Raw genomic sequence first — 26,910 nt, 5'->3', positions numbered from 1 at the left:
CTGCGAATTAATTTATCTTTTTTTGTGTTCTAGTGCAAACTCTGCAAACAATTGAAACCATAGATACCAACAATGTAATATTATCATATTTTCCTATGTCGGATATTAGGAATAGTGCATATTAAATTATACTTATCGTATTTATTATTCTGATTATTTAAATTTGTTTTTTATTTGACTTTACTTTCCAATTTTTACTATTATTATTATAATAAATTCGTATTTTGGGGCTTTTACGAGAACCACGTCTTGGAAATTCCGGCACAAAGACCTGAGCGACTGACTTCCTTCTTTTATTTCACGGCCTATTTGCTTCATTATCAAACCATTGCGGGTAACCGTAATAAAAGTAATCTAACGCAGAACCTGCATTTAAATTATCTGCACACCGAACTCCCCCGTTAGTTTTATCGTTTTAATTATTATTCAAGATTGTTAAGTAATTATCCCGTCTACTGCATGTGTTTATTTTCGAATATGCTGTTCTCACGGAAATTTAGACGTTACCAACAATTGAAATGGAAAAACGTGTGCTGGGAGTTTCCTTGCAGTGGGAGGATCGACTATTTATGATCGTCTCTAATTGAATTTCTGGAACAATGACAAACAATATAGCTGAGAAAACCCATTTATTTTTTTAACAGTTTCTGGTGAAAATAGATCGTAATCGAAGACTCCGGACGTCATCAAAGGGTCTCGACAAAAAATGGGAGTCGAAAAAAGGAAGCAACTCAACTGTGGGAGGACTACGAAAATTGCTACCATCAAACAGTAAAATCCTGGAAGAACAAACATATATGGAATGAGAAAACATCCAAACGCGCGAGATATGATGGAAGTAGCATGAGTTCCGCGCGAAATCACACAATCTCTTGAAAAGAAGTACAAAATAACACATGCAGTTCATTAAGTGAGAGAACATAAAGACGTGGTACAAAAATTCATTATTATATAGCCAACCAGAATGGTTTAGAGTGAACAGAAGGAGTATATTCTAAGCCGAGGTTATGCAATTTGTACTTTGTCGAAACGTTGTGGCAAACTAATTTTATTACGTTATACTTCACTGGGTAACAAAATGCAACAACTGAATTTTGATGATTTTGGGTTTTCAAAATTCCAGATTTTTCTATCACTTCTAGTTTCGGATATACAGTTAGCTCCGATAAATGACAAAATTAAAAGCACTTAATGGTCAAAATATGAATTTTCTACTTTACTAGATTCTTATTAGCCAAGTATATGCTTGGAATCCTAGAACTTCCGGAAGAATAGAATCTGAGAATTAACCATCAAGTCGATTTATTTTTGAACTTTAACTTAATTTAGCCAAATTTGGGCCAAGCTTCTGGCCGTCGTGCCCCACTGTCCCCTACTTATAATGTTATATATAATAAGTATAATTATTTATCAAAAAGTGTTTAATAAAAAAAACGTTTCCGATTTTTAACTATTTTTCTATCGATTAAAAAATTTGTTATTGGTATTAATAGAATTTTCGAAAGCTCTGGCTTTAAGCTAAATCCATAGAATTATTCAAAAAATAAATTATGATTCGGTTATAATATTATGGAATAGTTTTTTTTTTAATTTTTAAGCGGTCCATTTTACCCCTGGTGCAAATAACCAGAATTTATAATTATTAGAAGAAAAACGGGGGGGGGGGGGCTTGCCAGACCCTCCCCTGTGTAATTCTAGTTTTTGTACTAAGTATTTATATCCATGTGTTTTTTTTTTAGCTGGCAATAGTAATGGAGGTGAGCAGAACATATTGCAAGACTAAACGATAACCGATGGACTAAGAGAATCCTAGAGTGGAGGCCAAGAGATTAGCTACAACACAATAATAATCGCCCAGGATAGGAAGGAGTGGAAATGCCTAAGGGAAGCCTATGTCCGGCAGTGGACGGTTTAACGCTAAAAAAAATATAAAATGACATGGCCTAATAAAACCAATTGGGTACTCAAATATTATCGAGGAACAGTTGTAAAATCCAAGACACCAAAATTTCTGTTGGTAAATGTCATTTTGAATTTGTTCTTCCGTAATTAGAGCTTAAAGGAACGAAGGCAACTAAGCTAATATAAGTAAATGCAAAGGTAGACGCATAAAATCGCTCTCGGTGACTATTCCCACGCCACGTCCGAACTTTTTAGTTGAAATAGAAAAGTAAACAAACATTTATACCCCACCGAAAAGGTCAACGATACACCATTATATATGCAACCATAATGATTTAGAGCCAACAATGAAAAGACTTTTATGCAAATTATTATATACGAGATTGCAATGCAACAAGTGTTTATTTAGAAGTTGCCGGTGGTAGAGGCGTGGGACGGTAGCAGATGCGTTTAAGTGTTTTCGGACCGCTGCCTGTTGCCGATACTAGAATTTTGCTTTTATTCTTCGGGTAATATCGCGGAGCATGAGCAATTCATTAGGGAGAAAGTACGATCATTGTGTGTCGCAGAGATTGCGCTTAAAATACGCTTGAAACGAGCAGAGGAATATCTCGTGTTCTGAGGGCAGCGAGTTAGTGCATAATTTGAATGACAAAAGAAAGATTTATGTTTTAATTTGCTTGCGTGCATTCATAAGCGCGATCATAGATAGGTCGGTAATTTCGAAAACGAAGATAAAACACGATGAAAAAATTGAAATGAATGAAGTATAAGATTTTTTATGCAAATAAAAAGTACAAATCATTAATAGATAGGATAATAACGGACACAAATAAAAATAACGAAATTTGAAACAGTAGTTTGTGCTGGCAGTTGTATTTAGAAAATGATATTCGAATAGTGAAATTAATATAATATAAATTGTTCAAAATTTCAATTATGACTGTTAAATTGTCTACCTTCTTTTGCTCGAGATTGTGTTGATAATTCCTGTACAAATTGTAATTTGGATAATAATAATAGTAATAATGATAATAATATTAATAATAATAATAATAATAATAATAATAATAATAATAATAATAATAATAATAATAGTAATAATAATAATAATAATTTGTACAAGATTTAGACAAAATTACTTAATACAATCTATTATAGTTACACATCTCAAACGGCAAAGTCTAGTTTAAGATCTTGATCTCAGTCGTTCAAAGGAATATTACAATAATAATGAAAGAACAAGCTATTATAATAATAAGAGTCTAAAAATTAATTATTGGCAAAATATTAATTTGTTTAGGACAGAGACTTTTGTAATTCCTATAAATAGAACCTAAATTTTTTCCTGAATATTAGAACTGAGCAGGATTCAAAATATTTATTATATTACTCTAAAGCTTATTGGCAATATAGCTAAAGCAGCATTGAAATTTACATGAATTATGCTGGGACATAATCAGAATGTTTTTCGTCCTTAGAGGAGCATTGTGAATTTCATACCGAAACACTAGACAATCTTTCGGGTACGTTGGTAAAGAATATTCCATAACCTTAAATGCAACAATTGCGAGTAATAATTGAAACAGGTAGTTCGTTTTGAGACAATTCAACGCAAATATTATTTCTGATATACAATCAGACTTTCTCAAACCATAAACGAATCCGGGCACAGCTGTTCTGGATTTTTTGTAATCTGGATTTATCAGCAAATGTTAAGAATTGATAGTATAATGGAAAACAGTGTATAACTTTAGAAAGGGTACATGCCTCGTACTTTAAAATTCAATATATGTTTATTTGCATATAGCGTTTCGAGAAATATATAAGTCGTTTTACATAAATTAGACATGTGGCCAGTATATGTCAATTGACCATCCATTATCAGTCCTAAGTTTTTTACTTCATTTATAAATTGAAGATCTTCATTTTCATTTTTCATTTTAAGATTGAAACTAAGATTAGCTTCGACGTTATCATAATTAGTTGAGTTAAATGTATGTAACAGTTAGGTGTCATCAGCATAGGAATGAATTTGAGAAAATTTGACCACCTTATGTACCAGAAGTACAAGAGATGTCCAAGAATTGAACCCTGTGGCACCTCCGAAGTAACGTTACCCAAATCTGATATACCGATATTATTTCTAACGAACTGCTGCCTATTATTTAAATAAAACTGGAGAAAAAAGATACAGATCGATTCGTGAAACCAACCCAGTATCCCCGCTGGTATTGTTTTTAAACGGTTCCGGATCGTAGCAGCATCTTTAGAGGTAAGAAATTTTAAATATGCAACTTTTTCCCTTCTGAGCAATGACAAAGCTTAGTTACGTACAGTTTTGTATCTATTAAGGTTTTGGATTGTATTTTTGAAATGCTCCATCTCTCTCGTTTCTTATCTGCTTTACTTCATCCGTAAGCTATGGCGCAAAGGGTTTGCTCAGCCAAACTGTTTTAGTTGGGATATGAATGTGAAAACTGGCTAAAATATTGCCCGTTAAAAACTTAATCTTTTATTCAATGTTATTAATATAATAAAATAATCTAAATGGAGAAATAAATAGGTAAATTATTAAAATGGGCAATTTTTCGGTTCTTCAACACCAGAAATTCCACCTTCGTGTTTCGAAACGACAAGATTATTATTATTATTATATATGTTATTGCAAATTTAAATATTACGTAGTTTGCGCACATACTAAATTAGCAAATTAAGTGAAAGTTTTATTCGGTGCCAGCTCACAAAATTTAAATGCAAATTACGGCAAACTTTGGAATAACAATTACGATAAATTCAAGTAATACTATTCTGGTTTCTTCGACATGAATAATGGGCTCAAGCAGAGTAGTTCCCCTTCACCTCAACTATTTAACGTAGCATTGGAATAAACCATAAGGAATGTTAAAATCGAGACATCAACCCATAAAGACCCAACCTACTCCTGGCATTCGCAGACGATTTGGACATGATTGGCAACAGACACTTTTCTAAGGTTCGGAAAAGTAAACCTAAATATAAATGTATCTCACCAAGTATATGTATCTCAATAGGAATAACCGTAACAGGGACAGAAAAGGACAAAACTTTGAGTGGGTAAAATAATTCAAACATCTGGTCACGAGAATTAGAGAAAACAATGGCACCACAGACGAAATAAATAATAGGATCCAAGCTGCGAACCTTGAAAACCAAAGAGGTAACAGATCAATCATATAACCTGGTTGCGAGACCTCGACACTAACCATTGCAAATGAACGACGATTAAAGATATTGGTGTTGACGAAAATATTCTACTGTATGCAGATGGGTAATGTAACTAACGAAGTAAAGTTCAGGAGACTATAGTGGACAGTTCACGTAAAAAGAATGGTAGACAACAGAATAACGAAAGTAATATGGGATCTGCCCCAACAAGGAAACGTATTTTAGGTCAACAAAGACTTAGGTTGAGAGATAATATTGGAAAAAAATGACCCGGTAGTAATGCTAGACAGAGAAAGATGAAGACATGTAATAGGGTCGGCAAAAATCCACCCAGAGTATATGAAGGCACGAAGAGAGAATACTAAATAGCAATTTTGACATTAGAAACGTACGAAATATACAATTAATTTTACATAAAAAAATTGAGTAAATATTACAGAAATTTAATTGGCAATAGCCTTGAATATTTTGTTATGAAATAGCAGTAATTTTGGGTAAACATTACCATAAATTCAGCTTAGATTCTAGGACTAAACTATCATAATTAATTTGTTTGTGCTATAATCATAAGAAAAATTGAAAAAAGTTTCTCCTCCAAGTGTTCTTGGATGCTCTCAATGAGGTTTATACTGCATTAAACGAAACTTTTTCCGAAGGATTTATTTCATTTTGTCCTACCTCCAAAGAACTACAATTATGACTTAAATTGAACTTTAGAAGCTTTGGTTGATAGCAATTTTTTTCAAGCAAATTTGTGCAGTTAACAAAACTATAATTTGTCGTACAAAAATATTGAAAAAATTGAAAATATGAAGTGGTTTTTATAATCGATATATATTCTGAATAAAACTTGAATCTTTTATATTTTTAACATCAGCGTGTTCTTCCGTAATAACCGTTTAAAATTTATTGTATACACCATACAGGGAGACCGGCCATAGGCAGAAGGTTTGAAAAGTTATTTTTTACCCAAATAACTAAAAAATAGAATGTTGTCATTTTTCATCTATATCATCTACTATTAGCGATTACTTACCGGACCGAATAGACTCTTTCTCGTCGTCTTCATCACTATCGATATGAGGGATCGAACCAACAAATTCAAACATGGGACTGGTTTGTATGGAACTATCCTTTTTGGAGACTGTGTTTTCCGGAAGCCTGCACAAGCATTGACACGCGCAACTGACCAGTTCGTCATCCTGTCGTTCTAGAGGCAAATACTGATGACATTGGGGGCAAGGAAACGTCAGATCGTCCAAAGGAACCTAAAAACGAAACGACGGCCGATACAGAAAATGGCGACGTGTAATACGCACTGATATACTTACACGTTTGATGGCATGTTCCACTGATACCAATAGGTTCTGCAGCAACTCGGGAAGAGCAGCGCTCTCGCACTCATCCACGTAGCTGACCTCGAGGTCAGCCACGGTGCGTATACTCGAGCACATTATATCATCGATGGAGTACAATGGGTTTGAAAATTGTGCCAAAGTGTGCCAGCTGATCTGGTTACGTAGCTTCCAGATTACAGCTACCTGCGGTGAAAAAATATATTCTCAACAAAATTTATCAATAATCATTGAAAAATGGTTTTTAATATGCTACTTCAGTCACGAGTTTTGTCACGAGCGGAGCGCAGTGAAATGAGCAAAAAGTAGATCTTAAAATACTATTAGTGTTTCAAATCTGAAATAATCATCATAAAAAGGTATAATAATAATAGTAATAGTAATAATAAAGTTTAATAAACTCCAGACACTGCGCTCCGCCTATGCCTCACACGAATTCGTGACTAAAGTGAAGTTTATTAAGCTCGTTTGGCTTTTGCATCCAAACTCTATCATATCAGCAACTGAAAAATTATCTGGTCAAAAAAATAATCAGTTTTAAAATTGCTTTCAATGGAATAGTACAATATTTTACGATTATATTGGTAAATTTTCGACGAAGTAGGTTAGTTGTCTTCTACGTTTATGGTAAAAAAACTGTAATCTTTGATTAATTTTGAAGTTGTTTTGCGTGTTTAAAACGCGTTGTAGTCAGTCTTCTGAAAATTAAACAACACAAAAAAAAAATTTGGACGAAAACAAGCATTTTTTATTCGTGACATCTTTCACTTTCGGTCATAAAAATAGCACGCGATAAAACAATAAGTAGACACTGCACGTCGCATTTCAACTTTCGATCAAAATATTTACACGACATCTTATTTGTCATTTTTAAGCTAGGTTCGTGGCCAATTCCGTTTTAATGCCATTGCAAAATAGCAAGTCACGCAAATTAAATGATTCGAAATTATTAGGCATAAAATCCAGACTTCCAGCATAAATATTTTAACAGAAAACAGACATTAATGTGCTCTTTTCGCCGACCTTATTGAATTTATGTAATTTTTTTTCTGAAATTATCGAAAAAAGTAACGATTTTCCCGGTTCAGATTACGAGCTTATTTAAAATGTAATCCGTCAACTCCTAACACTCATACACAAAGTATAATCATAATATGTTCTCAAAACAGAAGAGAATATCAATCGAATCCCGTAAACTATCGTGGAATAACACTGCTTAATAGCATCCTCAAAGCATTCACAAAAAATATACTGGGAGAAGTCACCAAAGCCATAATATTGACGAGAGTATACGAGAAGAACAACAAGGTTTTCGGAGGAACAGATCCACCATTGATGCAATATTTATTGTCAAACAAATATGCGAAAAATCGTTAGAATTCAATTAAACTGCTTATATATGTTTTTTGCCGATATGACCAAGGTTTTCGATAGAGTGTGTTTAAAGGATGTTCTAGAAATCATGAGAACGGAAGGTTTAAACCATAGTTTGATTAACCTAATACATGATATAAACACCCATGGATAAAATAATAGAAAACCTTCAGCCAGACGATGCTGTTCTTATTGCAGATTCTGACGATAATCTCCAAAGACTACAACACTTTTTTAAAACTAAAGCAACATCCGGAAAGCTAAACGCTTAGTAACATGTAAAGAACCTATAAGATGTAAGCTGGAAATCGATTTAAAAATAATAAAACAGGTCACTTTAAATATTTGGATTCAGAAATAACGAGTAAACAACACATTCTTCCATGCCGTCTGCTACGCAGACGATGCTGTTCTTATCGCAGATTCTGAAGATAATCTCCAAAGACTACTACACTCTTTTAACACCAAAGCAAAATAATTAAACATGTTCATCAACACCGAGAAGACCAACTGCTTAGTAACGTCCAAAGAACCTATAAGATGGAAGTTGGAAATCGATTCAAAAAAATTAGAACAGGTAAATCATCTGGGTGCAGAAATAACGTGTAACGGAGGAAGTAAGAGAGCAAACAATGAAAGCAGCTCGAATAGTGGGATGTCTGAAAGAAATTATATCGAAGAACAAATACTTTAATACGGAGAGCAAAATCAAGATATATAGAACAGCTATAAGACCCATTATAACATACACAGCAGAAACAAGAGTAGATACAAACAGAACTCTACAAATGATGAGAACACTTGAAATGAATACATACGGGGTAAAACTTTGTATGACAGAATACACATAAAAAGAATGGAAGATGGCAGACTCATCAAGAACGCAAAAATGAACAACCCAGTAGGGAAAAAAGATCTCAAGGAAGACCGCCAAAACGGTGGCAATGAACAGGCAGTAGCCTACTAATACGGAATCCACGTTAGAAAGAAGAAGGAAAAGAAGAATGCTGATTTTCAATTTTCATATTAAGCAAATGATTGGTTTTGGGCTCGGTTTATGAAAATTCTTATGTGGTCAACGTTTCGGACGTTTTATTGCCTTCATGAGGACTAATAAGGATGATTTTCTGTGTTAATAAATAGAGTAAAATTATGGACCTTAGCTCACACATGTCGCGATTCAAATTTCAGTCGTCATGATTTTTAAAAACATATTTGGTGTACTTACCTCAAAGCCAGGTTGGCTGCGAGTTCGTACGCAAACGTAACAGTCGCGATTACGTAGAACGGAAGGATCAGGGGGTGCAAGATGGACGACTACTCCGGACCGGCCGAGACACAAGGGCCATCCCGAAGGAGTAGAGGTATCAACAGAATGTTCATCCTGAAAAAAGAGGTAGATAGACGATTAGATTGCAAATTGCCGTAGCGTCCACACAGGAAGTTAGAATTTCACAGACATTTTAATTTTAATGAATATTTAAAACATATATAGTCCGGCAAATTCAATTACCGAGAATGTAAATTTCACAATCTTCGGTTAGCAGTTCCTCATTGTTTTTAACGAACCACATTGCTACACACCTACCACACAAACGTATCGCTGCAAAGGTGTGTGTAAAATGTCACCTATATACGATTTTATGATGATTAATTTTCGATCTAATGGAACTGCAATTCCTATTTAAATTACATGCGATTTATCGCGATTCAAATTAAGTGGAAAGCAAATGGCGACGAGAAAACACGAGGGCTCTTGCTTCATTACGCTACCAAGACGTTTTTTTTTATTTCCACTGATTGCTTGTCGTTTTCCAAGTTAATGCTCTCAAATGCACCTCGGGATTCTTAACTACATTTTATCAGCCAAAGTTTGCTTGATAGGATGGAAGTTAACAAAGACAGAACCCAATTTGCGTATAACTTGTCTAAAGTGTATGAAGGGGTCAGATCATGGAAAGTGCTTTAGAAATTAGAAGATCACTTCTGTTATTGCATAATGTAGTTCATTATCTAGTAGATGCAATTCATACTGGAAGGTACTAAAAAGGTCTATTGAGAACTCAAGACCACAAGGCGCATTTGCTAAGTTCTTCAAATTCCCTCATCTTGTTCCTCACTTACTAAGTGACTGTGTAAAGAGTGAACTTTAATGCTCAATGCTCAAAGAGATCGCAATCTGCAAACCATTTCATTGGCCAGCATATCCTATATTAATCGTGAATTTCTATTTAGTCCATCGAATTCTTTTCTCTATTATGAGTGAAAGAAATAACAATGTAAATTTAATGAAAACAATTATACCTTACTACAATATATGACGTTGGTAACGCACATGTACATGTTTCTGCTCTCCCAGTGGTACAAGAAGCAAGGATATTTACTGGTCAAGAAGAAAATAAATTATTTTTAAGTTTACACAAATCACCTTCTCTAATAAAACCAAAGCGAACCTTCCTTCATTCTTGTTCGGTTCCAAATAGATATTGTTTGTAATCATTGTAAGTAAACGTATTTCTACACCATTGAATATTACCTTGTTTAATTGGAGTTTTACAATACAGTTCTTAGTATACAAAGGTGTCTATCAAAATTGGAGATGATGGAAAACTGATTTCATATTTACATTTAGCTTTTCAAGTATCAATAATATAACCTCTATAATCCTCATCAATAAGATTTTTTTAGGCCTACAACAATCTCCACATCCAACATGTATTGTATTCCTGTCTTCGAGATTCCTTACATAGAAGTGTAACTGATTAACTAAATGTATAGTTCCCTAAATCACCGAAGTAAATATCGGGAAGCAGAGGGTGCATATTTGACTAAGGTGATGGAACCTGTAACTCAAAAAAGTGGTGAACATTCTGATCTGTAGACCTTCTGAGAGGACAATTTGGAATGTGGTTCAAAAATTTGAGCAAATTGGTTCTGTAACTAACCTCAAAGTCCCTCAACGTGCACGTGCAGGTCGGTCAGATCAAAATATTGCCTTGTTCGCGAAAGTGTAGCCGAAGATCCAAACACATCGATTAGTCATCGATCGCAGCAAGTGGGCCTTACGTATTCAACCACACAGCGAATTTTAACAAAAGACTTGCATCTACACCCATATAAAGTCCAAATAACTCAGGAGTTGAAACCCCAAGATCATCAACAGCGCCGCGTGTTTGCAGAATCGATACGAGAACAACGGGTTCATTTTTCAACGAAAATCATCTTTAGCGATGAGGCACATTTTCACGTTCGTGGCTTTGTAAACAAACACAATGTTCGTATTTAGGGATTAGAAAATCCAAGAGAGATTGTTCAAAAAGCAATGCATCCTCAAAAAGTGACTGTTTGGTGCGCATTTTGGTGCGGAGAAATAATTGGCCTTTTTTTTTTTCGAGGATAATGCAGAGAACGCTGTTACGGTTAATGGTGTTCGCTATCGAAAAATGATATCTGATATTTTCTTGGAGCAGTTGGAAGATATTTGTGGTTCCAACAGGATGGAGCCACTTGTCACACATCCAGAGCAACGACGCAATTGCTGCGGGGCAAGTTTCCTGGTCGGATTATGTCACGTAACGGCGATATCAATTAGCCGCCGCGATCATGTGATCTTACTCCCCTAGATTTTTTTGGGGGTATCTAAAAGGCAGAGTGTATAGAAATAAGCCAGACACTATTCAAGAGCTGAAACAGGGGATTAGACGCGAAATAGCCGGCATAGAACCTGAATTGTGTCAAAAAGTGATAGGAAATTTCAATAAATGAATTACGTCATGCCACATGAGTCGCGGGGATCATTTGAACGACATCATCTTTCATACCTAATTGTAATACACTAAATCTAAATCTAAAATGGCAAATAAAAATGTTTGTATATTTTTATATTCTTCCGAGTTTTTTTTATTATTTTAATGTGGAAACCCTTACTGAATCACCCTTTAGAATAGTTCCTCCCGAAATTTGAGCCAGCATCCCGCCTCATCGCCTCTGGAATGTGCGATTTCAGTTAAAGAAATATCTACTGCTAAATAGAATCCAAATCATGGTAGACAAAATAACAATTCCCATCAAGCTTTCCCGTTTAGTCCTATATGTGGCTTTAAAAGTGTTTTGAGGGAGACTTGACACTGTTTGAACTGAAAAGTAAGAATCAGAACGAAAATTTGTAAGTAGTAATAGGAAACGACCTTGCTCAAAGATCTAAGCTGGTTCTAGGCCAGAAACAACCAAGATGAAAAAGACCAGATCTTTGTCTTACTTTTTAATAAACAAAGTGAAGGAGGAAGTGCACCTTACCCAGAGCACGTTCTTCAATCTTCCCATACCGAGATCAACGCTTACTTTCAGCAAAATCAATTTATCAATTATCAAATGTCAGAAGTGGCCGGTAGCTTTTAAGCGTTTATCGTTTATTTCAAATAAGGCAAAGTGATTGACAAAAATTTAAACTTGCGTATGTAAATTCAGCGCGACCCACACGGTCAATCCACGTTTTAATTGAGAGATTTAAAACGTGAAATTTATCATTCCGTTTCGCAATCGGCAAGTAAATATCACTTGGGCAACATTTAGAGAACCGAATATGTAGTACTTATCTCGGCGGTACGCACTTATATTAATTAACGCCACTTTTGGAATGTCTTTTTAGGTGTACGGTATATGTGTTCGGTTTATTGTTACGCTCCCGGTGTCTCGCGTATAAATTATTGGCTATTAATGAGAATAAATGGATCAAAACGGTCGGACGATTGTGCCGCAAACGAAATCTAAACGGAACAATTATATTTACTGCATTGCCAATAATAGTGATTCTGGCATTTCACACAAATCAAAAACCTCAACCCGAAAAGCATAAATTCTGAAAGCATAGAAGTTTCCGAACTTTTGAGATTCGAATACAATCTCTAAACTAGTGGGAAAAAATATTTGCAACTCTTTTTTTTATTTAGGGAATTTTCCTGTAAGAATCAGGTAGTTGTTGTATTCAGTTTTTTTTTGTATAATTCTCCAATATGCCATAAATTAATACAACTGATTTTTTATGCTAATCATAGTTGGCTATGGTTTTAAAAGAATGTCTGATTTGTGTCGGTTTTAATAATATATGCTTGTTGGTATTGGTCATGAAAAATGGGCGGAAATGGAAGCATTTTTTGTTTACGTCTATATGGCTGTCAATTTCATACTTACGCTTAAAATTTATGTGTAAGTTAGTATAGTATACTACTATTTATACTTAAACAAAAAAAGTCTTCGCTATTTTTCATGACACATAGCCATAACCAAAACTCGAAATTATAGAAAATATCTGAGCACGTGTCACAGTATTTGAGTCAAACAAGAGACAAAACAGAAGAATAAAAGTCCAAATTTTTATATCTACATTCAAGATTTTGCAGTGAGTCATGTGAGGAATAACTCGCACACTGTTCGGCTTTCGAGACGCATTAGGCACGCGAAAGGCACTCTTCGCGGTTCAAGTTCAGTTCCAGTGCTGCAGCGACGTCAACAGCGGCATATATGTCTGCTTCATCGACTATCAGAAAGTTTTTGACAGAATAAAACTGGACAAACTGATGTCGATCTTAGAGTTCGTCGGACTAGATGAAAAAATAATTGATAACATATATCAAACAGCAGCTGTCAGAATCGAAGACCAATTGGCGGAGGAAATAAAGATGGAGAGAGAGGTTCGACAGCGATGTGTACTATCCCCTTTACTTTTTAACGTCTATTCAGAATACGTTATGAATCTGTCTTTGGATGACGTGGATGAGGGAATACTCATAAACGGTGAGCGGTTGAATAACATCACGGATAGCTTGGATGGCCTGCATGCGCTAATTACAGGTATCGCAAACTGCAGCAAAGAGTATGGCCTTGACTTTAATATAAAAAAAACTACTGGTTAATCAAAAACCAATAATCCGCGCCTCAAGCTACGTTTACCTTGGAACGAATGTCAATGACAGATGGGATCATTCAGTTGAAATCACACAGAGGATGGAAAAGGCCAGATCAGCATTTACCAAAATGAACAACCAACTCTCTACCACTAAGAACTAAAATCCGTCTACTCCGATGCTACGTGTTTACGGTTCTCCTTTACGGAGTTGAATCTTGGACATTGACAGAGGCGTCTATGAAGAAACTAGAGGCTTTTGAGATGTGGTGCTATAGACGTATCCTGATACGTCTACTTCTAGAAACTTGCATAATTTATTTCAGGCAACATAAAAAAAAGTGTAAGTCAAATATAGTTGAGAATTTTATCTGAAGCTCCGGGTAGTTCACTATACATTTACTATAATTTATAAATATATAAATTGGGAAGAAAAAACTTACCACCTGTGATGGAATTTTTCATCATCAGGAAAAATACTTTCATTCATAAAAATCTGGTAAAAGAGGAATTAAATTACCTCTACGAGAAATCTTGCAGGAACAAAGCGTTAATTCTCTTAATATGTACCAATCTTGGAGGTATTCTCGGCCGGCGCATAATCTCTATGCAAACAATAAATTCTCGGAATCTTTCACGGAAAGCGAATATTTGACTAAACGATTAACAAATTACACAAAAGGCTTTACAGTTAAATAACTTAGACCTAGTTTCAATGTGACAAAATGCGTGTAGCACCGAGCTTTTGTGTATATATTCTTCCAAAATGTTAGAAGAAAACATTTTTTTAACACTACCAGTAACAATATGTAAAATATGATCATTAAAAAAATACTATTGCTATTATGAATAACCAAATATTTAAAAAGTATATATATATTCTACACAAAAATTTTGAAGCAATAATAACAATTATAATTAAGAAATTACGAAAGATGCGTCAAAATTTTTGGAACAAAAATTTTTATACAAAAATTAAGCCTTTTTGTTATTTACGCTAGATACAACAGATCATTAAAAAAACAAAATTTCCATAGCCAAAGGACCTTTTAATTTGGAAAATAAAAAAAGCACAACAGTGTATATTCTTAAAACACCCGAATGGTTCCCAAAAAACTTTAATTCCTAACCAAAAGAAACTAACCAAGCACATCATTGACCGTGTAGTTTTTAGATTATCTCTTTACATTTTATTGAAAAAAAAACTTGTAAATTGCGACTGTTTAAGATCGAGGCCATAAAAATCAATAGGCACAGTCAGAAAAAGTGAATTCTTTGTGCTTGATTTATGACTGCTATTTCCAATATATAACCCATCAAAGCTAAATAAAAAATCGAGAAAATTATTTGAAAGTGATAAACTTTGAGATTTTTTAATAATTACATTGCCAAGCAGTTATTTTTGAAATAAACAATACAGGCTTACAGTTTATATTTACCAAGATCCGATGATGTTTTCACCTGGCCCCGTATACTTATACTGAGTGAGAACGAGTTCTACTCAGAAAATTGTATAATAAACGGCTATTAACTTTTCGATAAGTTATTAAACAGTGAGGAAGATATAGTAAAATATTTTCAAAAACCTCTGTACCCCAAAAAAGGAAATATACTCAATAGTTTTAAAGAAAGTGGCACGTATACAACAAAAGTGTCGATTATTATTAATTATTATATTATTGCATCTAAATAATAGAGGGAGGCCGGAAAGTAATGTCGTTTTTGAACATGCGAATATTTCTTATTGTCAAGGAAAGAACGAAAGTAAGAATGGCTTATTGACTTGTGATCATTAAAAAAAAATAAACAATTTTCCGGACGGGCAATAATGCATCAAGTGCTACAAAATCATTTGTGATGTTACCCAAGCGCGTTAGATGTTCGCAAATACCAAAGATGGTTTGCAAAGTAATTTTGACCTTTCCGACTCACCTCGATCCGAAAGACCAGCAACTTTTGATAATGGCCTATTAAAGCCGGAGCTGGAAGCAGATCTTCGTCAAATAATTGAGGAGCTGTCACAAGCACTTAATCATTCACCATTCGACCATTCAAGAGCATTTGGTACAGATAGGTAAGCGAAGTGTTTGGGTTCAGCATGGGAGCAACTTATTGCTAGAAGGGCTAGAAATTTTTGGATCGTTTGATTACAGAGGATGAGAAATGGGTCTTATATGACAATCCAAAATGCAAAAAACAATGGCTGTCCTCAAATGAAACACCAAAACCGACTGCGAAGCCGGGCGTTGATCCAAGGAAGGCGCTCTTGTGTGTTTGGTGGAGTATTCGCGGAATAGTACACTTTGAAGTCTTAGAACCTAGACAAACAGTCGATGATGACCTTTGTTGTCAATAGTTGGATCGTGTCAACCAATCTCTGACCAAATAATGTCCAGTTTTGGTTAGCATAAAAAGCGTCAGTCTGCACCATGATAAGCCATATCACATAACGCAAAGAAGACCGGTGAAAAAATTAACGATCTGGGTTGGGAGCTAATACCTCATCCACCATACTCACTCGACATTGCCCCATCTGATTATCATTTGTTCAGATCACTGCAAAGCTTCCTAGCTTGAAAGAAATTTAACAAAAATGCCGCCTCCACTTACTTTGACAATCAACTAATTAATTTTTTTAAATCGGGCATTGAAAATCTATTTAAAAAATGTGAAAAGCTTATTGACAATGATGGCAATTATGTTATTGTTAAAAATAAAATCAAACAAAGAAAAATGTATGTAGTTTAAAATAATGATAAAAAAACGTCGTTAATTTCCGGTCCCCATAGTAGTAGTACTACTTAGAAACAATCTAACAGTCTTAACAAAAATGTTCGAGTCAAATTTTTGTATGCGAGAACGAAATTGATAAAAACTCTCTCCTCCGAAACTTGTCGGATCCTGTGTCGGCGAAAACAAGTTCAAATACCTAAATAATCGACTTGGGCGTAACCTAGACCGGTAATTAGGTCAACTCGCCCATAATAATTAAGCATAAACGTGTTAAATGGAGATGTCCGAAGGAAGCCTGTTCGCTCACGACACCGTTTCTTCACGATGGCCCATTAACAGTGCCTTAATCGTATGGCGCGTAGCGATCCATCATAGTTGTTACAACGATATAAAACGTGTAATACCTCACGATTTCGTTTGCGGGAACGATGAATAACTTCGATTCTTTTCTCTTTATGCTTTTTCAGTCGCTGTAGTGACATTTGGTGAAATGACTTACCGGCCGCGTGGATTATTAACTGTCCGGGAAAACGAAACTCTAGACTAATGATCTAAGAGAATCGACAACGCATTTTTAATGTAAAAGTCTTGTTAGCGCGCGTTGTCTTGGAAACAAGGGTATCTAATGCGTTTTTTTTCTCACGCTGGAATTGCCGAAACTTTTTGTAATCTGGAATTTCAGTGCTACCAAATTAAAAAAAATGTTTTTAAAAAAAAATATCGTATATATAAATATTCAAATATATACTGTTATTCTACAGTGACATCGGTAAAATGGCGAGTACATCATCGATATTCATTTCAATGAAAGCAAGCTGTAATTGTTTCAAATATATGTAATGTGTATGTATAACATGCGACATGATAATTCTGGTTTGGTTCATAGAAATTGAAAAGATACACTTCGAAGAAAATTTCGATCTTTCTATTTTGAAAAAGAAAGCTGTCCATCAAGTTATCGAAGGAGAGTGAGTGTGGGAACTTGGTAACGCGGTTTATCATATTAATATCAGCAGGTGAGCACAGTTAATCACAAAGTCTCAAATAATTCCATATTATTGTAAATTTTATAGGGTCCCGCCATATTCTTTTGACATCCACCTACAGTCATTATTATGAGTTATATAAAAAAATAGTAAATGCAGAATAAAGTTTTGTATTACTTGTTACAATTAAATTTGGTTTATTTTTTTATATGCCATACTCGGGTCATACTTGTATTTTGGGCAGATCTCTGTTCAAAGAGGAAATTACCCAAATCGAACTACAACCGAACATTTCGACCTGCATTCGACAAATTCTCAACTAATGAGTTCGCATAAGACTTATTTATACAACTATTTGTTCGCGCCCACTTTGTATATAATATTTTTTCTACTGCTGTATTGAAAAATATCTTCTTCTACTCCCGTCTGTAAAATACCTAATTACACAGCGATCTAGCGTGCGGGAAGCGTCACTTTACCACGTCAGTTTCGTTTCCCACGAATCCGAGCCACTTCGGACATTTTCGGGATATTACCGCTTATAAATTTCTGTTTCTACGGAACTTCGCGCATCGCATGTAAAACTGGTGTATTTGTCAGACTGACAACCATAAAAAATATCACAATTTTTTTACAGCTGTAGAAAAATAAATAAATAAATAACTTCATTGAACTAACTATTAATAACAACAATCATACTAAAGTATATCCCTAAATTTGGTAGCATAGGGCTAGGACAGCCACATACTGTTACAGACGAAAATTTAGCATTAAATTAACGAACATATAGGAACAAACAACGATTGGAGTGGGAGTGGGAGGAAATTAAGGACAAGGAATTATCTAAGTAAAGGTTTAATTATGTAAAAGCGAAAATGAAATCTTGTTTGTTGTTGACTTTCTGCATAACGCGATTTTATTACCAGTCTAGTTATTCAAAAATCTTGTATAGGGTTGCTATGATAAATTGATAAAATACATATGCAACTGGTAGTTTTTAGATTATCAACATTTTATACAAAAAATGTTCCCTAAAGTTACTTCAACTTCATTAATTCCGCCCACTGTCGTTTTCCTTTGGCGTATATGCTTTTAATACTAAGTATTTTCCATTTTTACTCTAAAAAACTTTATTGAAATTTGCAAAAATTGACGTAAATCTAACTAAAAAACGCAGCTATGTAAACTTTTAGAAAAATAAACCTCGTCGATTGAAAATAATTGGCAATAATTGTCCGTGGTGGTAATAAAAACTACTATCGATGATGTGTTATAATACTTTCTTCACTTAGAAAATTTAAAACAGCTGTACAAGGCATTCCTTATTGCGAGAGTGGTTATAGTTAAGATTTTAGAAAAACGTTTCCTTTTACCGATCAGTTTCTTCCTCTAAGTCGTTTCTGATGCTTGTCGACGTTATGTTATTCTACAGTTTTTGCATTTTGGGGAGACAGACTTCTGTGGATTAAATTTTAACTTAAGAGTGATGCTAAATGTGTAATGATTAAAAATGTGCTTTAATAAAGAAATACAAAAACACGAGTCTATGCTATAAAGAATGTAAGTAATGTTATCTTAAAGACTGTAAATAAAAGCAAAATAGAACAATCTAGGGCAGTGATAAAACCGGAGAAACCATATTTACATTATTTATTATTCCTCTCATGTTTGGGAAGCAATGCTGGAATTGCTTGTGAATATATTTCTGTATTTTGTCTGCTCTCGTCACGATAACACAAAACAAACTTGAGCGTTTGTCGTTAATAAATCCAAAGGCCCACACGAAAAGTGTGCAGCTGGTTATACAGAACAATTGAAGTTTGTGCTTAACAATTATGCAATTTTAAATTCCGGGTAGTTCCAGAGATATCCGAGAAAAACCGAAAATTGGACATTTCTAAACAAACTATTATCCTTAATATATGTAATGTTCTAATATAATACATATTTTTCTGCTTTCCTTAGAGAATGCAATAATATTTTTATATATTAATTAATTGCATTAATATAATTTTTTTGTTTCATGTTTATTTGCATTTCAAGCGCATTAGAACGCAGAACCCGCTCGAGTGCGTTGAATAAAGCAACGTTTGGTTATTCTATAAACGGTAGCTGGGATATTCACGTAACACGCTAATTGGCATCCTGCGTGGTAAAGTTGTAATAAGCATCAATAAACAACATGAAGCACCAATAGACGACTATTAAACGAATGCATCGCGAATATTAAGCATTCCGTGATTATGCATTATGTTAATTAATTCTAGACTAGAGAGCAATTAGCAGGAAATAATCAGACTTTTGTAGATTATTATGTCTCTCTCCAAGTTTCACTTTCATGAATCGTTTTTGGTTTAATTGGTTTATTTGTGCGTTCGCATTTGTTTGTTCTTTTAATTACCCCCCGTAGGGTATCAAAAGTTTGCATAGGCTGCAAAGCGCAGATAACAAGTTATTGATTTATATTCGAAGAAAAAAAAAACAAAAAACGAAGTTAATGAAAGTTTAAGAGATCATGAATTATTATTCCTTTTCCTGTGGAGATCGTTGTTAGATTACGCTTGATTTTGAAGCGAAATCGATTTATAATTCGTAATACCCTTTTAACTGTACATTTTCAAGGAAAGCCTACCGCACACATTCGTTTTTTATCACCTTATATGTTTTAAATTAATTATACCTGGTTTTAATTAGTGAGATCGTTTTTAATTGCGCATTCCATTCATTGACAGGAAGAAGGACTCCAAAGGTGATTCGTCGAGCTTAGTTCGAGTTATAGGTGACAAAAAGAATAAACCGAACCATAAACCATATACTTCAAAGTTTGAAAATTAGCTGAAAGGAAATTTGGATTTATATGAATCCGCTACTAGGAAATTTTACTACTCCTTAAGCGAGTTAGTATTTGAGGAAAACAAACAAACTTATCACAAATATTAGTTTTTATAGACGATTAAATCCTTGCATTTACATATTTTATATTTCATATTCCATATTATAACCGCAGTTTCACCTAAATTGTGAAATGGTGGAGATAAAAAGCCACAGCCAGAATCTGCATATGCATCATTTTCTTTAAAACACATATATAAATATATAATATATATAAGCTAATATTTAATAATAAGTTTTATAAAAACATTATTTGCATTGCTCATGCCATTACCTTATTATTTAATTAATTAATTTAATTATTTATTCGGAGAACGACTTGGTGCACAGGATGGAGGGGGCCCAGTCCGGGGCTAGTGAATGGTTTCGTGCTAACAAACTTAACCTCAATGAATCAAAAACACAACAAATTATATTTTCTTTATGCGAGTCAACTTTCAACAACCCATTACATGTAAACTGTCTTGGGGTTCTGCTTCATCCGAAATTGACGTTCGAGCAGCATATTATTGGTCTTTGTGAGAAGCTCTCCAGGGTTGCGCAGTTTGGTCGAGGTCTCTCAAAGTATAGTCAGAATGGTATATTTTTCACTCTTTCAGGGATTATTTAGCTACGCAATTTTAGTTTGGGGTCATTCCTCACATACCGAAAGAGTTTTTTCGATACAGAGACGAGCCATCAGGGCGATGACGCAGTTGAATTATAGGAATGACGTAAGAGCAAAGTTTAAAGATCTCCAAATATTAACTGTTCCATGTTATTATATCTATTCGGCATTAAAATATACTAAAAGCCACCAGGATCAATATCCCCTTCATATTAATGTTTGCCCCCATCTCACCAAAAACAGAAATGATATGTTGATTAACTACTCAAGAATTGCAAAGACTAGAAATTATAAGAACTATTACGGGCCTAAATTCTTTAATCTATTGTCTCTAAGCGTCAGAGAGTTGCCGGAGAGACAACTCTATTAAGGTCAAATCACTTCTGTTGGATGGGGCCTATTACTCATTTTACCAATTTTAATAATGTTTAGCGTTTTCTGTGTTATGTCGCTTATACATATATGTAGATTTTTGTCAATGATTTTTGCTTATTATTATTATTATTATTATTATTATTATACGCTTACATCTCAGCTCTCACTGGTCTGTTTTCACCCGAGGCTTTGCTTGCTGCGGGCTCTCTGAACTGGCGAGAAAACAGTTCAATTCCTCCCACTCAATTCAGAAACTTACGAACAATGTGGCATGTCTGTAGTATGACAGCCTTCTGTCCGTATTCCACGATGTTCGGTGGAAGTCCGATGTCTTTTAAATTTTTGGAGACAATTCCGTCCGCCGAAATTACAAATGGGTAGATAAACACTTTATTGAGCTGCCAAATATTTTTCAGTTCCACCGCCAAATTTTCGTATTTTTGTATTTTTTCTGTTTCAGTTTTACTGATATTGTGGGAGAGTGGAACAGCGATATCAATTATGAGGGCATTTTTCTTTTCTTTGTCTATAAGAACGATATCGGGTTTATTGTAGTCCACTGTTCTATCCGTTGTAATAGGTCTATCCCAGTACAGTACAGGTCTGCCATATTCGAGTACAGCCGAGGACTGGTATTTATAATACGGTTGGTATGTTTCTAGAAGGCCATACATTAAGGCTAATTAGAGGTTGATAATTTTAGCAAGTTGGTTATGACGGTCCAAATATGCGCTTTCCGCGAGAACAGGGCACCCGGCAATAATATGTTCGATTGATTCTCCAACTGAGCCACATTTTCTGCAGTTGTCCTCCACGTTGAGTTCGAGACAGTGTTTTTCATAATTGCGGGTTCCCATGACTCTGTCTTGAATAGCCATAATAAAGCCTTCAGTCTCGGGATATAGATGTCCAGCGTTCAACCAAGCCAGCGAGGCGACCTTGTCAATGTGATCTGCATCCAGACTTCTAGGGAATTTTCCATGTAGAGTTTGTTGTCTCCACAAAGTTTGGTTTTCCTGTCTCGTGTTCAGATCAAACGTGATTTCTCGGTGCTGCAAATTAAGTGGCGTGAACCCTTTGTCCTCCTCGGCGATCAAATGTATTAAGCGGTCCTGCGAGTCTAGAAGTCGTTGTCTTAGGTTCATTTCTTGCGTTCGGCATAGACTATAAGATAAAGCTTTTTTACCGATGAATTTGTGTGCAAGCATCGGAATTTTGTCATCAGACGGCGGGTTCTCTGTCTAACTCATTAAGGTCCGATTGGGACCATTTCAATATCCCAAAAGTGTACGTGAGTACAGGAATAGCCCAGGAATTGATAGCTGTGACCTGAGTCTTATTATTATTATTATTATTATTATTATTATTATTATTACTATGGAAAATAGAATCAATATTAAAAATAAATAAGAAAAATAATTCAAAGTGACTTTCTTATTAAATGGAAAAGCGAATTCTAATTCCTTATACATTTGGAAAAAATATCCATGAACTTTGGATATAGTTAATATAACCAACACTCTATCGTTCTTCACATTTATTTTGTTGAAGTATGGCAAATATTGAAGTGATTAACCAAGACGCGATCTTGTTTCTAAGTATTCCTTTGGCAATCTAGTTTTGGTGACATCTGATTTGATACATCATCTGATACGATTCACGTGGGAGATTCATGGACATACTCTAGAAGCTTTCGTAATGAAATATTTCCCTACGATTCAGATGCGGAATAGGGAACTATGTCAAACCTAGCCTAAAAATTCCCAGACCACAAACTAAAAAATTTTATTTGGATAAGAAACAATCAAATCGAATAAAACGGAACCTTCCGTTGCTTCGGGTTGTCACTTTTAGCAAGTTAACCGCGATTTAGAAAGCACCTACATCGGTGCCCTACATAATTCGTGAAAAGGTAAGTGTCCCCTCGGGACCAAGCCGTGTTTACAATCTACAACCCATATTTGGCCTACGTTGTAAATATCCTTCTTTACGTGAATGAAATTGCAAACAACGATGTGGACAATCCGATGACATCGGAGTCGGTTCTGTGTTGTTTTCTGTCCGCTGCCTACGCTTTGAATTTGTTACCCGTATGTCGGAATGAAGATACCACGTTCGCAGTGACGGAAAAAGAAATCTGTACCCGATCAATTCCGCGCCAAGACCGTTGCTTACCTGTTTGCTTGATGTTTGTTGCATGCCAGACGCACACGAATAGTTATAAATGATTTATTTCACAATCGAAAGATAGGGTATTAATGTTTAGGAATGAAATGAATAAAACGTTATTTCACTCATGGAACACGAAATAAAACATTGTTTCAAATATTCCAAGTTTGCATGCTTTGCTGAATATGTTAAAGTACCCAAGTAAGTAAGAGACAAAAGATTAATACTGTGGTCAAGTAACCTGTTCTAAGCTCAAAAATGGAATTAATTTTGTTAGTTGAAATATATTGAAATAATAATTAATAAATTTCATTGAACTCTCTACCTGGAATATTTGGTATTGAATTCAATATATTTTAATTAGAAAAACAGAACAGAAAACATCCAAAAATAGTTTATGCGTCATCTTGTGTTTAAATTCCATGCGAACCTTAAATACTTTCATGAAATTGCAAAAACCAAAGCACTGTTCTATATGTCTATATGTCCACCTCTTACAACATTGATTGCTTTCGGCTCTTCGGTGTACGTCGCAGTGCTCTGCGTTCTTACGTGACTTTTGGCGTCCATAGAAAAGATATCGCTAACATATATTTCCAAATTCAAGATTTTTAATAGCAATTACCCAGTAAACCCCAGTACTATTCCCACAACAAATTAATTAAACTTTGTTTTCCTACTTCTTTGTCTTCTCCTCTTAGTTAAATTTTCATGTAAAAGTTTTTCTAATTATCATCTAGGAAGAATAATAGAAGAGTTTGTGTACCCTATAAATTGTATCGTTTGTACGTTATGTTGATTACCAAAATAGACAAATAAATAGATAGATAAAAACAATGGAAGAAAATTAGCTGACAGAACATACTACTTGTTGAAATAGTTCATGTGACAAAAATATGCAAAGAACGTAGTTAGTAAATTAATTTTTTTGTTTCAGTTCTCACTAAACCAGTTAATATTTCCTTTCTTTCCCCTCCATCTCAATTGTAAATCGAAAATACCATATTTCTCAGTGTCTTTGGCAGTACCACGGCTTGTGTCTACGTGTTCTAGAAAAAAAATTACGTCAAAAAGTGTCACATTTGGTATAAGTCCATGGTAAATATAGGAAACAGGATTCTCTTTTGTTCTTATTAGGATTCACTAAACTCTGAAGCCAACGTCACCAAGTTCGATAATTCATCAACAACCAAAGCAGTAAATAGTAAGTAGTATATTATGCAACAAGTTTGATAAACGCCATTTTAGCCTTGAGTTTGATTTAGCACGAGTGCCGTACAGAGAGGTTTATCAACAACAGGGAGCAGAATAGAGGTGTTTTATTACTCCAATTATGCTGTGATCAAGAGTGTCGAAAGTGTCTTTGTTACCAAACTTCTTCAGTCACCCTTTTAATAAACGTTCTTGACGAAAATGGTATTTATCGTACTTGCATAAGGTATTTGAAAAGTTAGAAATATTAACGAGTTAATGAAATATAATATTTTTCAGATCCTTGCAGTTACTACTGACCTTGAGTGATCTCTCCAGGGCCTTCGACTGTGTTTCTCACCAGCATCTTATTAAAAAGCTATACAGATATGGTATACGAGGTCTGCCCTTAGATCTTATAGCGTAATACTTGCAGGGCCGACAGCAGTTTGTAGAATACCAGGATGACCGTTCATCACTTGAATCAGTAGTAAGCGAGGTGCCCCAGGGTTCCGTCCTGGCCCCGCTACTATTTACAATATACATAAATGACCTTTATCATTTCATGGCCCCCAATCAGTGCGTGATGTTTGCCAACGATACATTCTTCACTACATTTGCTATCGAGGAGTTGTCCGTTAGGGTTGGCATGTTGGAGGACAGGGCTAATGTCTGGTTCGAAAATAATTATCTTAAATTAAATTTAGACAAGACCCAGAGTATTGTGTTTTCCTCCAATTGCTTGGTAAATAGTGGACAGTCCGTCAAGTTGCTTGGCATTAGGATCGATGATAGTCTAAATTGGAAACAACATATCTCAGACATATTCGTTCTTCGACGACTGAGAGGCCTGATAGGAACAAGGACTCTGCTTATGGTCTATTTTTCTTTGTTGCATTCACACTTATGCTATGGCACGGTACTGTGGGGTGATTCCTCAGCTGCTGTGGAGATTTTTAGAATGCAGAAAAGGGCCATTTGAGTCGTTGCTAATATAGGATATAGGGACCATTGTCAACCTTATTTTAAAAAATTCAAAGTGATGCGCCTTCCTTGCATCTATATCTACTACCAGTTATTAGAGATACAGAGAACGAAAAGAAACTTTAGCGCTAATTCCGATTGCCATGCCTATTCAACTCGTTCGGGGGATCTCCTTAGACGGCCTAGGTTTAGACTGAGGAAGTCTGAGAACAACTCATTGAACCTGAAATTGTATAATGTTTTGCCAGGTACCGTGAAAAAGATGAGCAATAGAAAATTTAAACATACTATTAAAGAATTTCTACAACGTCATTGTTTTTACTCCCTGCGAGCATACATTGACACTGTCACTGGTATCGATGCGCTATAAAACTGTATAGTACTGTCTAATTTTGTTTGTATTAGATGTGTGTCTTTATGTTATTTATTAATTTGATTTTATTGCACTTGAATATCACTTCTGACTAGCTACAATTGTACGTTCCTTTTGTACGAAACGTAGTTAATAAATGAATCTATCTATCTATCTACTATTCACTGAAAAATTCCAAATTTGGTTAATTTTAGAAATAGGTTTATAACGTCACAAAGTCCAATGGAACTAAATTTACTTGAGGTGGTTTTCGATAAAAATTAAATTAGAAAAAAAAGCAGATTTTCGCAAATTAAATATAATAAACGAGTGGTAATCAATTCAAACTCATCAAACATCAAACTCGCGCATTTCTAAAATTAAATTAATGGCATAAATTTACTTGCTTTGAGTAATACTACCATTCTCCTTTCTGTGTAATTTCGGAGTGTCAATTTCGTTTTTAATGAGAAAATTTTGATGTGGTAGCATTTACCTGACGCAATATATGTGATGAGCTCTCTTGATAGATTGAAATTTAAGTTCGTAGTAGCTGAGTATTCGCGAAAACATTCTCTGGACACTTTTTTAAACACATTTTAACGTTACTGGGGACAACGTAAAGATAATTGACCATTATAGCAGTTAAAATTTATTTCACGGTTAACGACAAATTCCATAAGTGGCTGCTATTTATTTATTGTAATTGTAATACGTGTACCCTTACGGTTTAAAAAATCGAGTTCTCTAGTCTATGTTTCTTTGCATTTTATTAAGATACTAATTTTCTTCTAGTCAAAATATTTCGAGAGATGCAGTAATAAGAATCACAAAAAATCACTTCGCCATGCAGATGGTTGTCAGTTCCACGAAGTAATTAC

The 26,910-nt window shown here is 34.7% G+C and overlaps 1 protein-coding gene across 1 annotated transcript in view; it reads right to left on the bottom strand.

The window, feature by feature from the left end:
• The window catches only part of LOC132697828 (uncharacterized), a 381,002-nt gene that overhangs the window by 100,601 nt on the left and 253,491 nt on the right, over window positions 1-26,910 (bottom strand). The window contains exons 4-6 of the mRNA XM_060663502.1: window positions 9,067-9,222; window positions 6,441-6,650; window positions 6,146-6,377 (exon numbers count right to left, since the gene is read on the bottom strand). Of these exons, the coding sequence (XP_060519485.1) occupies window positions 6,146-6,377; window positions 6,441-6,650; window positions 9,067-9,222 (598 nt within the window). The remainder of the gene's footprint in view (window positions 1-6,145; window positions 6,378-6,440; window positions 6,651-9,066; window positions 9,223-26,910) is intronic.

The sequence above is a fragment of the Cylas formicarius genome, unplaced genomic scaffold, assembly GCF_029955315.1.
Source record: "Cylas formicarius isolate icCylForm1 unplaced genomic scaffold, icCylForm1.1 PGA_scaffold_2__14_contigs__length_35257938, whole genome shotgun sequence".
In the NCBI taxonomy this organism is placed as follows: Eukaryota; Metazoa; Arthropoda; class Insecta; order Coleoptera; family Brentidae; genus Cylas; species Cylas formicarius.
The sequence above is the reverse complement of the archived record's forward strand: the minus strand, read 5'-3'. Positions and strand labels throughout refer to the sequence as shown.